Source organism: Ursus americanus, chromosome 13 (genome assembly GCF_024610735.1).
Source record: "Ursus americanus isolate L20-20 chromosome 13, mUrsAme1.1.p, whole genome shotgun sequence".
NCBI lineage: Eukaryota > Metazoa > Chordata > Mammalia > Carnivora > Ursidae > Ursus > Ursus americanus.
In genome coordinates this window covers 45,862,681-45,881,005 of record NC_142139.1, presented here as the reverse complement: position 1 = coordinate 45,881,005, position 18,325 = coordinate 45,862,681, and the positions used below count along the sequence as shown (strand labels likewise).

The window sequence follows — 18,325 nt, the reverse complement described above, 5'->3', positions numbered from 1 at the left end:
TCCAAAAATCCTTTTTCCGTGGCCTCAGAAAATCAGACAGTTGTTATTACAAATAGAGAGCAGCTCCACTCAGACATTGAATAGACAATTATAAATGCCTGGATTCTTTCCCTTTTCGTGGTGGCTGCTTTTAGATGTGGAATAAAACCACATTAACCAGAGGATGTTGTTATTGGTGATTAGTGGCTTATTCTTATGCCACATCAATAAAAGATCTTGTCTCAAAAATCTTTCTTTTCATTGTCTAACAGGGACCATGAAACATCATCTAATCAAACGCTTGCATTTGGTAGGTGAGAGGGTGAAGTTGTGAGTGACTGTCTAAAGGCTCACATTGAGTCATGGTAAACATGCTAAAGCGAGTTTGTTTTTGTTTTTGTTTTTGTTTGGATTCTGTAGATGGCCGCCCATGTCCTCTCATTCTCTGGGACTCATCTTTATCTCCAACAAGTAATGAGACCCACTCTTCTGTTAAGCTCACCTGGGGAACTTACCAACAGTCGTTGAAACAGAAGTGCTGGCAGAATGGCCGAGTACCCAAGCCTGAATGGGGATGTACTGAAGTACATCACCACGAGTGGTCCAAGCTGGCACTCTTTGATTTTCTATTACAGGTAAGTGTATCAAGTCAAGTAAGGGTTATATAGGTCTGACACGGAGTTGTGTAAGTCTAACACTAAGGGATTGTCTATACCTTGAATTTTCATGAAGCCAGGATTTAAGTTCTATTTGGCAAGTAGGATATTTGGCAAGTATAATACTACATTGCAAAATTTTATATTCTTTTGGGAAATACTCAGAAATGTCCCTCAGCTCTTTAATTAGTTTCTGAAGGAGTAATTCTTCAGTACTTCAGTCCTGCAATAGTCATACTCATCATAGATCAGATTTATTGAGGAAACCTATCAACATCTCTTCAAGGTGCATGGTCTTCCCCCATTTGTGAGGTGAGTAAACTGATGTTTCATGAGGTAAAGGAACTCACCCATATTCTGACAACTACTAAAAGCTGGAGCTGGGGTTCCCTGGGATCTGTTGATGGTAAAAAGTTGTCTTCTTTTCACACTGTATTTCCATCATTCCACATTGTGTTTTGATGGTCATTTGGTTATATTGCTTACAGTCACCATTTCTCTTGTTTTCTTTCTTGTAATTTTTTTGTAAATATTTCATTAAGATTGGACATTGGAGAATAATAGAATAATAAATATTGGCTATCTACATAATTGAGTGACCCAGAATGTCACAGGTGTCTTATAACTCTTATCTTCTTTTGATAAAGATCTCATGACTCTTTTTATCCCCTCATTCTGATTACTGGTTTTCCCTTCCTCCATTTAAGAAAAACCAGTTGTTGCATTGCTAATTAATATTTTGTAGAAATTTAGGACTATCTTAGGACGTTTGCAAAACATTCTCTTTTTGTTAATTCCTGTGTGTGTGTGTGTGTGTGTGTGTGTGACATTTTGGGAAAGAACTAGAGAGGGATAAAAATGTAAGAAGGAAACCAGTGTCACAGACTTTCAAGGGATTAGGAACTTTCAAGAAGAAGATGATTTATGGTGTCAGTGTTGCAAAACCACCAGTGAGAACTGAGCTGGAGAGCAGACCATTTGGCAAGGAGGCAGTCAGGAGTCACCAAAGACTGTTGTCGAGTCCAGCTGTGAGGCTCAGACCAGTCTTAAGCATTGTATACGGATTATCTCATTATTCCATTTAATTAGCATTCTAACTCTGTGACATAGGCATCTTCTCTCCATTTTATGGGTAGGTAAAAGGGAAACTGAAGCATAAAGAGGTAATTATCAAGAACTGTGGAAAGTCTGAGACCTTACTTTTCTTGCAAGCTAACAAATTAGCTGGCCACATGTTCGTAGATGCTAGCAGAGGACAAAAGACTCCTGGATCAGAGACAGACAAATGACTTCATTACTCATGGTATAGCAGGGGGCATGAGCTTCATATTCCTTTGCCCCGCAAGTCCCACTGGGATGATACAGAGTAGCCCTGGTGAATGCTGCATAGGGGTTTGTGTCACTACAGAGGAACTCTAAGGTAGGAAATCCCCAATCTTATAAGAGGTTGCTAGCAAACCTGCCCAACATTGCCCCAGAAGGAGACATTATCTTTATTATCTTGGTCAGGAGAGAAATCTGCCTTCCACATCAGTGGGAAACACTCTTTGTATTTTCCAAGGCTTTTGCTATACTAACAACCTTGAAGAGACAGTGCAGAGCAGAACCTGGTTTACGATGTGCAGAAATGCCATGGAGAACTGTTTTTCAACAGTTACCTCACTTGTTCGGTATTACAGAGCTGGTAAGTCCCCAAACAGTGATTTTGGCAGGTTCGGCTGACACTGGACTCTATATTTTTAACCATTATTGTATGGCAACTACCAGGGTATCCTTAGGTTAATGAAGGGAGTTGGTGTGATAACATGTATTAGCGATAAAGTGAAGAGTAAGTGAAGATTTCTAGGGCTAAGTAGGTAAAGGTACTTACTATGAGGCCAGGTGTTCGGGGGGTGGTCGGTATAGAGGTTGAAGTTCCTGAGGGTGATGACTGGAGGCAGGAGGGAGAGGAGATTCATGAATGTGGCATTTGTGATTCCTATGAGAAAGGAATGACCTAGAGGTTTGTAGCTGAGGAACATATGAGCTGACCTACACTGAATAGAGGGCGAACCCTTTTAGAAGTTGTCTCTGGTGACATTTGTTTTAATTCTGGAAACTTCAGCTAAATCTCCACCTACCTTCTGTCTTTGTCATTGTCTTTTCTATTGAGGAAAACTGCAACTATCATTCAATCACCGATATGTTTATGCAACATCCACTGTGTATTATACTGAAGAAAACTGAACAGGGGTAGCAAAGTAGTAAAGACAGTTATCCCCTCTGCCCTACCCCAAGTTTGGCTTTTTAAAAAATCACTTAGGAAAGTAAAGTGTATGAAACAAAAATAGATACACGTAAGAAGGGCTGGATGAGATAACATAAAAGTTCCTACTGGTATGAGGTTAAAAAAGGGAGAGTGCTTTGCCATAAAATAGTAAAGGAGGAAGAGTTTGAGTAAGATTGCAGGCCGTGAATGATAACGAGGGTAGGCACAATGTGAGGAAGGACATGGGGTTGGCAATGTTCATATGATATTTACGGCATCCTAAATATACCATTTGTCTGAGACAGAGTCATTTAGGGGAGTAGTGATGCTCCCTGTCTATAAGAGATATGATAGATCATGGAGGAAGAGAGCTTTTTTTCACAAGAGGTGTGTTTACATTGTTACTCTTTCTGTTCATTACCTTGACTGAGCAGGAACGAATTCCAACTGAGCCACAGTCTCCCGAGTGCATCAACAGCTTCTATCATTGTGTCCATTGTCTGTGGTCTTGAAGATGAATGTAGACACATCACTATTATAAGTTTTCAAAGAAGACAAATATTTTAAGTCCTGAAACTAATACTATTAATAATGTAACAATTATATAACACTTGCTATGTGTTTGGCACTGTTCTAAGCACTGTACTGAGCCACTAAGATATTAACTTATTTAATCCTCATAACAGTCCTATGAAGTAGGTCTTATTATTGTTCATATCTTAGAAATGAGGAAATCAAGGCAAAGAGAAACTAATTAATTTGGCTAGAGTCACAGAGCCCAACTGAGGAGTTCTGGCTTAAGAGACAAACCTCTAAGCAATGCTTCCACCTATTCATTTTATAGGGCAATGGCACCATCATCTTCCAATATCCCAAGTCAAAAATTTGGGAGTCATTTATATGCCTCGTGATACTTACCCTCATATCCATACAATGATGAAATCTTTGATATCTCCCCAATCCATCTTCTTCTAGGTATGGCTTGTGCTCCTATCTTAGTTCAGGGCTGTCATTTATTACCTGGTTGAGTTCCTCCAGTCCACTCAAACTGTATAAGCCAAGATCACGGCTGGCCTGAGATACTGGGCATCAGGCTGCTCCTAACTCTGCAGGAACTGATTCTATTGGTACGTCAGTTCTATTTGTAATCTACCTTCTTGTCCCTTCTGCCCCGGGGGAGGTGGTGGGGGTGTCTTTCACATTCTTGATAATCCATGAGGATGTGGTCTCTGCAAGACTTTACTGGAACCTGTCCAAGTTATGAAACCAATGTTGGAGTTCCCAGTTTTGGCTCTGGCTAAAGCATTGAATCTAAAAGTCAGAGGTTAATTCGAGAGCTAAGAGTTACTTTGGTTGGTATCTACAAAAGTATATCAAGTTATATATATGAGGATGGCATCTGTGAGAATGACAGATTTTTTTTGCTCATCCAACATTTACTTGCTTCCCACAGTGCAACATACAAAAGGTTAATTTCCTCTAGATGCTGCAGCATTTTACAATTTTACCAGTAAGGCAAGAGAGTGAGCATTTTCCTCTTTCTTGCCAACCTTGGGAAGTGGAAAACTGATTAATATTTTTACTGATTTTATGGAGGGTAGCACGGTCTTGTTTATATTCCCAGTTTTTTCATTATAAGTGAGATTGAGGATATGACATTTTCAAATACTCATTATTTATAGTTCATTTTTTATAGTTTTTCCGTATTGATTTATAAAAACATTTGTATATCGTGAAAATTAGCCATTATCAATCCTATATATCTTAAATAATGTTTTTACTTTGTTGTCTTTCATTTGACTTTGCTCACAGTAGATATTACTCCAGAGAAATTTTAAATTTTTTACAAGATTATATCTTAGTTGACCTTTTTACTTCCTGTATTTAGCATCATACAATGTTTATAGAGAGATGTTTATTAAAAATGTTTGCTAAACAACATTTTTCATGAGTACTTGTAATAGTTATCTTTTATACAATAATCCTTCTCATCAATTACACTGAGATGTTTACTTTAAAGTCAAACATATGCCTTATTTAAATGGTGATCGGGAATGGGTTGGGAGTGTACTGGGTGGAGTTTGTTAACAAGCTTAGAAAAGTTCTGCCTGAAGTAGACTAAAATCACTTGTTCTATGATGCTACAACAAGGCAAGAGAATACAGAACCCAGTTGTTAATTTTCTGTACACAACATTCTTTTTGTTTTACCCAATTAACAAATCTACATTCATAAAGGCTATGCCATTTTACTGGGTCTGTAAAATTTGATAGAGGCACAAGTAACCTTTTATTCTTGAAACGTGGGGGTATGAACTGCAGAGACAAAAATTCACCTCTGTTAGGATGCCAAAGAATAGTATTTTAGAGAGAATTTGAGTTTCTAAGACTTGGGAAATTTCTATCAAAAGGTCATATAAAATAACAGGAAAAGATTTAGGATGTATAAAACTTTCTTTTTGAGTTCATAGATAGTCTGTATAATGGTTAGGAACTGAGCTTCTGGAATCAGCCTGCTAAATTTCAATCCAAATTCCCAATACTAATTTTTTAACATTGAGAAGTTACTTAACAACCTCTCTCTACCTTGGTTCCCTCAGGAATAATAACATTGTTTATAGAGAGGGCTATTGAGAGAATTCAATACACTTACACACATGAAGGATTTAGAATAATGCCTAGTACATAATAGGTTCAGTGAGTATTACATGTTAAGAAAGTGATCATGCAGAAATAATAGCAGATGTTAATATCAATATAAGAATTAAAGTATTTTATCATTATTTTTATTCATTAAATTGTAAGTCATTCCCAAATCGTTATATTTTTCTACTCTTGTGTACTTAGAGATCTTAGCCTATTAAGTTTTAATTATTTTTGACTAGTTTGTCTTTTTTAATAAGCTGTGAATTTCTCAAGGGCAAGGCCTTGTCTTATCCAACTCTGTAACCTTTCAATTAGTAGCAGAGTATCTGAGAATGTCATACTCACGGTGTTATCTTTTTGATCAAAGAAAACTACCTAGTTATATTAAAATAGTAAATCAAAAGTGTCAAATTAAAAATGTTAAATGTGAAAGAAACAAAAGTGTAATTGTAATAAAAAAATAAAGTTTTGTTAAAATAAAAGAATTAGAAGTTTAGAAAATAAAAAATCAAGTGAATAGAAAAAAATTAATATTTTTGCTATTTAATGGAGTTCTTCCTGTACTTATATTTTCTAAGAATAATTGTTTATTTGATGAGCAATTAAGGAGTGTTTAGATAGAGGAGGACTAACAGAGATGTATTTTGGGAGATGTTTGCTTCCACCTGCAACAAAATAAGTTACATATTTCTTTCCACTTGGACTTGACGGACTTTTTTGGACCCTTTCCTGTCCCAGACACTTGGCAGGTTTAGTGCTGGTGATAAGATGGATGAGATCCTGTCCCTGACCTCAAGAGTTATGCAGTCTAATAGCACAGACAGATAATCCTAACAGAATGTATCAGGTGTCATAACTGAGTTAAGTTTAACATCATTTAGAAACAAATAAGATGCTAGTAGTTCTTCGAGATTTGTAGAGACTGTGGACAGAGAGTGTGGCATTTAATCTAGAGACTGAAGACCTTGCAGAAATCAGGTGAGTACAGGAGACAGGAAGAGAGTACCAGAGAGAGGGTTCCAAACAAAGGGCTAAAGGTGTGAAAAAGTTCAGAGTGAGAACAATTATGCTTATGGAAGCTTCCTGTTCCATTAGGTAGTTTTTCCCCAGGTGGCTGTGAGTAATAAACTTATATTCATAAATTCAACAAACAACAATAATATGAATTGGTATGTCTTGTCCCCCTAGAGTTGTCTCTCCTAGCTCTTACCTGGGTTCTAATGATTTAGTTCCTGAATATAATGCATTAGATTAATAGGTGTTAATCATTGACCTATTCTCTTCCACTCTTTTTTCTATGCATCTTTTTTTTTCACTTAATGATGTGATGATAGTAAAAGTAAAAATTCCAATCAACTATCATATAAACAAGAGAAAATATAACTTTTCACTAAGAGAATATTTGTTTCTGCCTGAATATCCAAATGCTAGGCCTTTGATTCCAACTGTGGCCTCCATGATGGATTATGAAGGTCTTCCAAGCATCCCCTCCTTTTATCCCTACTACTCAGTGATCAAGGATTTTGCCTCCAACTTTCAGAGATCACTCACAGACAGGTGCTCTGACAGCAAGAGGCATACCGACCCAGTGTCTTGGACACTGGGATTTCTAATAGTTCGGCTCAGTTTTATTGTTTTGCAAAAGTAGCACACTGCCAATCCAAATAACCTGTAGCCTTGTATTTATTGTTAAGTCCAAGCAAGCAAATAATATAGTTTTTTGTTTATTTGCTAGCAAACAATGAGGCATGATATAAGTCAGATACCGTCTTGTCTTCAAGTAGCAAAGAAAGTGATTAGCTTTGGCAATATTGGTTGCTGAGTTGACACGGATTTAGGGAGCAAAGATGGCCAAGGATCAGAGGGTTTCGAAAAGATGGGCAAGGATCAGAGGGCTTCTAATTGTTGAAAAATCTTCAAAATTTCTTTTTATGATAAGAATCACCATGGTTCACTTGATTACAGAGTCACTTACTAAGGTAGAGACATGGAAGTGTGATATTCTAGGCATTAAAAATGACCAACTCAAAACTTTGAAGATATGGATATGCTAAGAACTGAAATATATTGTGGTTTCTACAGAATTTTAATTGTATAAAGCTAAGTGTGCCCTTTCTTATAAATGAAATTCAAATGTCTGACTTTGACATAGTTTTTATTATACACATGTTCACACTTTGTCACTAGGAGAAATTATTTTCAGTATTATTGATGCTATAATACAAGGGATTATCTTATTTAAAGAGGCCTCAGAGGGGAGGGGGGTGGGGGAATGGGATAGGCTGGTGATGGGTAGTAAGGAGGGCATGTATTGCATGGTGCACTGGGTGTTATATGCAAGTAATGAATCATGGAACTTTACATCAAAAATAGGGATGTACTGTATGGTGACTAACATAATATAATAAAAAATATTATTAAAAAAATAAAAATTAAAAAAAATAAAGAGGCCTCAGAAGAATAACCAAATTATTTTGTGACATTATAGTTTTATTCTTCTAAGTACTACTCACCATACATGAGCAAATTGGCCAGAAAAGTTGGTATTTACTGGGCACCTGTGTTTAGCTATGTAGAGAAAGGGGAGGTGATGTAAAAGAAGCTTACAGATTTGCTTCTGTATCAAAGGACATAGAGATTTTTGCAGAGAAGAGGATATAGATGAAATGGCCGATGCCAAGAAAGTATGTTTATTAAGGAAAGATTTGGGTTATCTTACTGGTTTGAGGAGGTTTGACTTATATATTTTCATTCAGTTATTTTATTATACAACTTTAATTCGTGACTCTTAATTTTTAAATAAATCATCACCACTGGAGAAGGCACGAAGAACATCTTTATGCACACGTAGCTAAACAGTACTTCACTTTTTTAAATAGCCAATGGTCACGTCAGCCTCTCAAACTTGACATCTAGAAACAAATTTGTCACCTCATGCCCTGACAATTTGCCCTCTTGACTTACCTGTTTCTCCTCGTAATATTACTATTTTAAAAATTGGTCAGGTCAGAAATTTTTGAGTCATCTTTGAATCTTCCTTTGCTTTGTGCCTCATATTTGAGTAGCACTAAACTTCGACAGTTCCTCAAAGTCACTCCAATTATGTTTCCCTTTTCATCCCTATTAATGCTATCCTAATCTAACTCTTACCAATATAGGTCCAGATGTTGTAAGAGTTTATTTTTCCTACTTTCCTTTAAATTGGTTTAATTGCTTCTTGCAAAAATAAAAAAAAACCCAACTCTGAAAACTTCCATTTGATTGGAAAAGAATTCTTTTTCTAATTTTAATTTTTTAAAAAGATTTTAGTTATTCACTTGAGAGAGAGAGAATTAGTTGGGAGGGAGAGGCACAGGGAGAGGGAGAAGCAGACTCGCCACTGAGCAGGGAGCCAGCTGTTGGCTCCATTCCAGGACCCAGACATTATGACCAGAGCCAAAGGCAGACGCTTAGCCATCTGAACCACCCAGGCGCCCCTGGAAAATAAATTTTAAATGCCTTAGTGCATTAGGGACACCTGGGTGGCTCAATCAGTTAAGCATCTGCCTTCAGCTCAGGCCATGATCCTGGGGTCCTGGGATCGAGTCCTACATCGGACCCTTTGCTCAGTGGGGAGCTTGCTTCTCCCTCTGTCTGCTGCTCCCCCTGGTTGTGTTTTCGCTCTCTCTCTCTGACAAATAAATAAAAACTTCAAAAAAAATGCCTTAATGCATTAAAAATTTTCGTATGGAAAAACTTAAACATATACAAAAGTAAATGAACCCTCAGTTACCTGTGATCCAAATTCAACAATTAATCAACTCATGACCAGGCTTGTTTTATCGCTATCCCAGTCTACTTCCCATGCCCACATTAATTTGGAGCAAATCCCAGACATCATATTCTTTCATCCATAAATATTTCAGTACCACTAGAAAATAAAACATAAGCGTATAACTATTATAACACCCAAAAGAAAAATGAACCATAATTCCAGTGACATATCCATTAACTGGTCTAATTTTTAAATGTCTTATAAATTATTTATTTATTTATTTATTCATTTGTTTGTTTGCTTATTTATTATTTTAGTTTGTTTATTTGAACCTGGATTCAAATAAAGCCTGCACTTTGTGATCAATTGATACGTCTTTTAATCTATAAACTCCATGCCCACTTCTTCCTTTTTTTTCTTACCAGTTTACTCATTGAAGAAAGCATTTGCCTTGTTTCCTAGAGCTCTAGATTCTGGAGTTTGCTGGTTGCACTTCCACAGTGTCTTTATTTGTCTTCCTGTCACCTGTATTCCATAGACATTGGTGTGGAGTTTAGAGACTTGTCGGATGTTTTTTCAAGACTTCTACACAGATGGTGGTATATCCTTCTACTGAGAGAGATAACGTCTGATTGGTCTTTCTTTTTGTGACAGTAGTAGCTATTGATGCTCAATGTTGATCTTTCCATTCACTAGGCATTGAGAAATGGGAATACTCTGGTTCTCTCATCACTTCTTCATTTATTAGTTGGAACACTTCTCTAAGGAGTAATTTCCCTTCATCTCTTACCTGGTTCTCTAGTGCTAGAGTTGATATAATACCCGGTTGTCTAGTGGCACAATTTATATACAAAAATGTTAACATTTCTTTTTTTTTCTTTTTTTTATAATAATTTTTTATTATGTTATGTTAGTCACGTATAACACCCAGTGCACCATGCAATATGTGCCCTACTTAATACCCATCACCGGCCTGTCCCAGTCCCTCACCCCCCTCCCCTCTGAAGCCCTCAGTTTGTTTCCCAGAGTCCATAGTCTCTCATGTTTCATTCCCCCTTCTGATTACCACCCCTTCATTCTTCCCTTCCTTCTCCTACCAATCTTCCTATTTCTTATGTTCCATAAATGAGTGAAACCATATGATAATTGTCTTTCTCTGCTTGACTTATTTCACTTAGCATAATCTCCTCCAGTCCCGTCCATGTTGCTGCAAATGTTGTGTAATCGTTTTTTCTAATGGCTGAGTAATATTCCATTGTATATATGAACCACATCTTCTTAATCCAGTCATCAGTTGAAGGGCATCTTGGCTCCTTCCACAATTTAGCTATTGTGGACAATGCTGCTATGAACATTGGGGTGCATATGGCCCTTCTCTTCACTACGTCTGTATCTTTGGGGTAAATATCCAGTAGTGCAATGGCTGGGTCATAGGGTAGCTCAATTTTGAACTTTTTAAGGGACCTCCACACTGTTTTCCAAAGTGGCTGTACCAACTTGCATTCCCACCAACAGTGTAAGAGGGATCCCCTTTCTCCACATTCTCTCCAACATTTGTTGTTTCTTGCCTTGTTAATTTTTGCCATTCTAACTGGCGTAAGGTGGTATCTTAGTGTGGTTTTGATTTGAATTTCCCTGATGGCTAATGATTTTGAACATTTTTTCATGTGTCTGTTAGCCATTTGTATGTCTTCATTGGAAAAGTGTCTGTTCATATCTTCTCCCCATTTTTTGATTTGATTGTTTCCCATGTATTGAGTTTGAGAAGGTCTTTGTAGATCTTGGATACCAGTCTTTTATCCGTAGTGTCATTTGCAAATATCTTCTCCCATTCCGTGGGCTGCCTCTTAGCTTTTTTGACCGTTTCCTTGGCTGTGCAGAAGCTTTTTATCTTGATGAAGTCCCACAAGTTCATTTTTTTCTTTTAAGAAACACCATGACTTGGCTTTTTCACTTCCTTTCCATTCTCATCTGCTCATGCGCCATGATCTCTTGTAGTACTTCTGTACTGTATGCTGAGAACCCCTGTAGTGAGCAAACACATAAGGAGGTATGTGTTTGTTAACTTCAGGGTCGATGTGCTTGCGTGTGTGTGTGTGTGTGTGTGTGTGTACTGTGGTTTGATTTACTCACAGTCTGTTGGAACCCACACCCCCGCTTTCCCTATGCTTTATTCACCACTGCTCTACTACCCGCCCATCTAATGTACAGCCTGGCCCCCAAATTCCAATCAAATTCTTTCTCTGCAAAGTCTTCTGGAACTAACTCAGTCACATTAAGTTCCCTCTTTCCTCTGAACATCTAACATCATTTTTAAAAAATGTTCACAAGTTTTCAGTACATTAAAATCATAGGGCGACATCATAGAATTGCATTGATGTAAAACAGAAGTAAAACAATAGTATTGATGTAAAGCTAGATTCCTATCCCAGCTTCTTCAATAGCCAGCTTTATAATCTAGGGCAAGTTCATAATCTCTGAGCTTTGATTTCTTTATTACTTAAATGGAGAATGATCTTACTTCGCTTGGAGACTGATGTGAAATGAAATGCTTATCATGATACATGGCTGCCTATGGTCTGAATGTTTGTGTCTCACCAAAATTCATACATTGACTCTTAGCCCCCAAGGTGATGGTATTAGAAGGGGTGGGGGGCTTTGGGTGGTGACTAGGTCATGAGGGCAGAGCTCTCATGAGTGGCATTGGTACCCTTGTAAAAGAGGCCTGGCAGAGTTCCCTGGTGTCTTCTACCAGGTGAGGACAGAGTGAGATGTTGGCAGTTTGCAATCAGGAAGAGGGTCTTTATCAAAAATAGACTGTGCTGGCACTCTGATCTCACACTTCCAGCCTCCAGAACTGTGAGAAAGAAATGTTATGAATTACCCAGTCTGTGGTATTTTGTTGTAGAAGCACAAATGGACTAAGGCATTGGCACATAAAAAGTACTCAGTAGATCAGCACAGATATCATCTAGAATCACCCTATTTATACGAATTTGAGTGCATATATGTACAGATAGCTGTGATCTCCTGAATCTCCAAATATTGCAGGTCCTTAGCAGTAGGGCTCATGTCTGTTTTTCTTTGCATTTTCTGCAGTAAAGTGCTGCTCATTATAGCATTTGATGCTATGTAGGAAACCATGAGATCATATAAGGTTGTTTCCACGGACCTCCCATTCAGGTCAAATTGGGGTAAAGCACTGTCATTTTTGCAGAAATGAGGGAATTTCAGAGAATACATTCTTACATGTTTGTTAACTGCAGGGTTCTCAGCCTACAGAATCTGGGAAGCTAGTTGGGAATATATTCTGAGATTCTGTTCCTCAAGGTCTCTCGTTCCTTTGTTGAGACATAAAACAGCAAAACAACAACCAAAAACCCCAAAACTCAAAGAACAAAGACTAACATGAAAATACTATGTTTCTACCTTATAGGATTATCCCGTCAAACCTTTTTTTTTTTTGCATGTTTGCTTTTATAACCTACTTTAGAAATATCAACACATTAAAAATAAATTAAACTCCCCTTTGACCATCTCTTCAAGTCCCCTTCCTGCACTTTCTCTAAATAGATGATCACTGTCATGAGGTTAGTATGCATTCTTTCAGCCAATTTTAAAGTAATTTTATATGCATAATAAGTGGATATTTGTGTGTTTTTAAAAACTTACATACTTTAAGTGCAGTTGGCCACATGCTATTCCTGTCCTTTTACCAATTAGAGAGAAGCAGGGTATAGGCAGGCTGTGGTCTTATGATGCCAGAAAAAGGGATGTTGTGGGAGGCGGGTATTAGGGAGGTTCTGTTCCTGAGAACATAGGTCTGCAAGACAGCAGCCAAGAAATTTTCCTTAGGTCGAAACAGCATCTTAATATAATAAATACCTTAGGGCATTTATTTATTGCTTCTGGCCACTTTGGTATCATATGAAGGGCTTTGCTTGGCCTTGTAGGTATTTTGTTTAGATAGTTTACTTTATAACCGTTTGTTCTTTTTCCTCTTCTCATAGCTTAGTACTTTTTATTTTACTTTATAAACAAATATCAGGACTTATAAGCATACAGGACACTGCTCATGAGATTCAATTAAATTGAACAAACTTGAATTGAGGAATTTCTATGTCCTGTCTAGACAATTCCTAATCAATCTGTGAGGCTCAGTCATCATTTGAGATTTTGTGACTTGGCTTTGAGTCTGACACAATGTCATTTCTATGCCTGGGAACTATTGTACTCTTGTTTCTCAGTGTGATTCCTTTACAGATGTCCTCTTGGTTAATCCACACGGCCAATTCCCCTTTGACTATTCATGGAATATATCCCATTTACACATACTGGCTCCTTCAGAATCCTCTCTTCCGAAGAGAGTCTGATGTAGGAAGTCTGTGAAACCCTCCTTCACTGAAGAAATTTACCTCCTAGACTATCTGCCCCCTTAACAGTTAGGCCTTCTCAAAACCTTGGGGAGATTAGGAAACCAACTGTAGAATTATATTGGCCTGTACTTCAAAAGGGAAATAGTTTTGCTTTTTATGGCCTTTAGGTGGAATGTACGTCTGCTGCTAAAAATGTTCTACAAGAATATGACAGGATTGAGAAAGTAAACACGAAGGCACTGGCCTGTGAGTCTCTGTCTTGGGCTTTGACATCATTGCTCTAGTGGAGGCCTGTCTTTTAGAGACTACATTCTCTTACTTCACAGCATTGAAGCTATTTATTTGGTTTTTCATGGAGGCAACTTTGAAGAAAAACAGTTGTCTAGCCATACTGACCCTGGTTTATCATGGAGGCATGGCTTTTTGGCCTTTACAACAAGAATGTGTTTCTCTGGATCCTGGTCCACTTCTTGTTAAGACTTCCCTGTGTCTCAAAGTGTATCACTCCTGTTAAGGAGCATATAAGTTCCTCAGATGTGGGCTTCCAACTTAAAAGCTTTTGGAATTTTATATATTCTTTCTACCTACTGTCTAGCATTTATTCTCAGAAATTTCTGGCATTGATTATACTAAAGCCTAATTTGCATAAAACGTGGACTAGGAAATCGGTTCCCATAGTCTGCTCTTTTATCAGTCTGAATCAGAGGGGAAAATATCTGGTCAAATAAGTTATATTCATGAACTTCATATTGCTAAGTGACAACCAACTGAGCATTCCTGGGTCAATTCTAATTTAATTATTAATCAAAAGCACAGTGTATGTTATTTAATGATATGCCATTTTTGCTTATTTCAACACTTGGCCGTGGAATTTATAAGCTGTACTGAAATTGAGTAGTGCATAGTTATGACGTCTCAATCCTAAATCTTGTATACATAGCTGGGCTGGAGAGATCAGGGATTTGAGGAAGCCTGTGTGATTCCCTAACAACCTTTTGGTATTCAGAGATTGTTTAATGCATCCTTGGAGCTAGCTGTGGGATTGGCTTCCCCACTAATCCTATGCCATTGAACCACAGACAGTTTGAAACCAACCTTAACTGCTGTGCTCCGGGAAAATAGGAGGTCTGAACGTTAGACCTGGATAAATCCACCAGGAGGCAAATAAACAAAACAAAACAAAACAAAACAAAAAAAACAGAAAGCTTAATACAATAGTATTTTCATAGGAACACCTGAGAGGGCAGGCAGATATTCATCTGGCTTCAATATAGATTATTTTTTGATATAATTATTTTTAAAAGATTTACTTTAAAAATAATTTTGCCCGATAAGGAAGACTCAGGGAGGGTTAAGTGAGAGGTGGTTCATATTCTCTTGGTTTCCATGCTCTTACCAACCATATTCAAGTTGTTATTTGATGGACAGAAATAACTAAGATACATGGAACTTCAAAAAAAATTATTACTGAATGGGATTGTTTGGGGCAATGGCTTTTTTGTGGCCATTTCAGGGGGTCCACGAGGTCAACACTATTTCCATAATAATGTTAAACCAGTTTTTGCTTTTTTCCCTATGTTGATGTTTGCAATAGTGGGTAAATCTGTTGGCGCCTTAGCATGAATCAAAGCTGGCACCCAATTATAGCAACACCCATCCTACTCTTCATTGCCACTGCGCTCACGTGAAGAACTACACGCAAAAAATGTCTGATTCACTTAAGAATGTCCTTGATGAAGCAGTAAAACTATTAATTTTCTTAAATTTCTACCTGTAAGTATGCATCTTTTAAAGATTCTGTTTGAGGGGCACCTCGGTGGTGCAGTCTGTGAAGTGTGTCTGACTCTTGGTTTCGGATCAGGTCGTGGTCTCACGGTTGTGAGATCAAGCTCTGTGTTGGGCTCTGAACTTGATGTAGAGTCAGCTTGAGATTCTATCTCTCTCTCCCTCTGCCCCTCCTGCTCATGCTCTCTCTCTCTCTAAAATAAATACATAAATCTTAAAAAAATTAAAAAAGGAAAAAAATAAAAATTTTGTGTGATAACATGGGGAACATGCCCACGGCATTTCTAATGCCTCCTACAGTGCCGTAGTTGCCTGAAAGAAAACTCCTTAGGCCGTTGTTTGAATTGTGAGCTGAACTAGCTGCTTTTTTTCATTAAACACCATTTTTACTTGAAAGAACAATTCCATCTCTCTTATTATTTTGTTGGAAAGTATAGCAATTTCTTTAAAAATATGTTAACGTGTAATGGACGTGCCAGTGTTATTTTTAAATAAATTACTACATACATAGTTAATTTTTTCAGGTTTAATTTCTATATAGTAAATAGCCCACATAAATTCATCCTTTTTGGTGTCTTCAATAACTCTATGTGTCAGAGGTACTTAAAAAAAGTTTGCGAAATTTTTCTGAAAAGAACTTCCCTTTGTCTGTCTAGTAGCTCATACCTTCAAAGGTATTACATCTCTGTGATTCTATGATTCTGTGATTTTGATTTGAAGAGTCTGTGCTTTTTACAAGAAAACAAATAGAAAAAAACATGGAGATCTGGCCTAATGGGAGGTCTTTTGGCAGTTAGCTCTCTGCCTTAGGTAGGTTTGAGTAGGTGAGCTGAGTGAAGCCGGCATTCATTCCTTCATTTTTTTCAACAAACGATCTTTGAGTATGTGTGCTGTGCAAAATAGAATGCGGATCCATGGGGAGGATGCAGTGAATCCTACTTAGACGCATCAGATTGTGATCTCCACGAGAGCAAAAGCTTGTCTTTTCTACCCTGGGAAGCCATGTGGTGAGTGAGGCAGAAGTCGGTAGAAATTCACATCATACACTAGTTTTGTCTCCTTGGGCAAGTTACTTACCATCTTTGAGTTTTTTCCTTATTTGTAATGTGAGAAAAGATGATGTGTGTCCTTTTGGGTGATTTTGATAATTAGAAACTTTATGGTGCAAAGTGAGTTAGCAGTATCCTGGGATTTTTTTATCCAAGCTGCATAAAGGGCGTTACTTTATAGCTACTTGCTAACCCAAAGAGCACAAAAACAAATCTGTCTTCAAATGGGGACTTCTATAAGTACATAAGGACATGCAGTAGTACTCTTTGCAAAAGGTTGAAAGTTCAACTTTGTTAGTTTATTTCCAGTTCTATTGAAGTATACTTGAGAAACACAGCTGTGAATACTTAAAGTGTACAGTATGATGATCTGATGTTTGTATACATGTGAAATATTTACCATAATCAAGGTAATTAACACGTTTATCACCTCCCATAGTTACCTTTTGTATGTGTGTGAGAGACAATGCTTAAGATTACCTCTGCAAATTTCAAGTATACAGTACAATATTACTAACTATAGTCTGGTCTTCAGAATTTACCCATCTTGTAACTAAGTTTGTACCCTTTGACCGACATCTCTTCGTTTCCCCACTTTACAGTCTCTGGCAACCACCATTCTACTCTCAAGCAGTACTTATTTTTCAATAACCAGAGAACAATCAATCTGTCAGAATTAATTAGCTTTTTATAAAGAGAACCAATTTCCATTGAAAGATAGGAGTTTAAATAGCTTTTGGATATGTTATATTAGATTGTGTCAATCCTTGTTGAAGAAAGAAATATTCAGCAACACTTGTTAAAGACGGTCAAGAAGACTTTATTCATGATGATGGTTATAGGTATAGGGACCACTATAATGGGATTTTCCAGTGGTGGAGAGAGATTGAGCTCCACCCTGAATACAGCATGGGGTCAGTGGATGGCAAATTATGAAGAGGAAGCGCCAGGGGTAAGAGGAGTTCTGGTTTAACTGGCCTAACCAGATTCTTGCTGAAGACAGACCTGGGTGATCAGACATAGCCCTGGGGGCTGGTGGAAGATGAGGAACCCGATTCGGTATGAGAGTGATCAGATATCAATGGTGGGGGTTCTGGTTAAACTGACTTACAGGGCTCTTCCTAGAACTGGTTTAGATATGGAAGTGCACAGATGGCCTAGGAGAAAGGGCCAGGAGCCTGACGAAAGTGATGTAGGCAAAGAATTTTTGTCATTGTAATCAGAACGGTGTTTTCGCATAGGCATTTAGATTATCTTATTTTTGCCAGTTTCCTTATAATAAAATACTACACTATAGGGAAAAATAAAGTTGATAGAAATTTCATGAGAATATTAAAAATTAATACAGTCAAGTCAAGCAAAGAAAGTTTTCAGTGACAGTATTCACTCAGACATAAGCGTCTGTAATCTTAAGTTTGTCTACAACTCTAATGTTAAATTGCTAAAAATGGTGTTTCATTTCCTCAAAAGAAGGCACTTTTTAAACATTTTACTTATATGATTCTTGTTCTAATTTTGTTTGTTTAATATAGACCCATTCCATAAATCAGAACTTTATAAAGTGTAGAAATTACTGTTTTTCTTAGTCTGAGTGTTCTTTATAAATCTTTACAGGAAAGTGGGTGTGCCTTTGGCAGAGGCTGTTTCCATGCAGCTCTGCTTGTGCAAATTACAGAACATGGATTTTCTTTCTCTAAAAATAAATTATCACTTGCCTGGTGACTCTCTTTAGAGTCTTTCTAGGGCAGAATGATGTTTGATTTCACTCATTCAGAGGTACAGTATATGGATTCTAAACATTATATCTATAGAAATAAATCCAAATATATTGCA

At 37.4% G+C, this 18,325-nt stretch overlaps 1 protein-coding gene across 3 annotated transcripts in view; it reads left to right on the top strand.

The window, feature by feature from the left end:
* GASK1B (golgi associated kinase 1B) overlaps positions 1-18,325 on the top strand; it is a 48,303-nt gene that overhangs the window by 17,164 nt on the left and 12,814 nt on the right. For all 3 annotated transcript variants that reach the window (XM_045798752.2, XM_045798751.2, XM_045798753.2), the window contains exon 3: positions 400-614. In XM_045798752.2, coding sequence (XP_045654708.1) covers positions 400-614 — 215 coding nt within the window. The remainder of the gene's footprint in view (positions 1-399; positions 615-18,325) is intronic.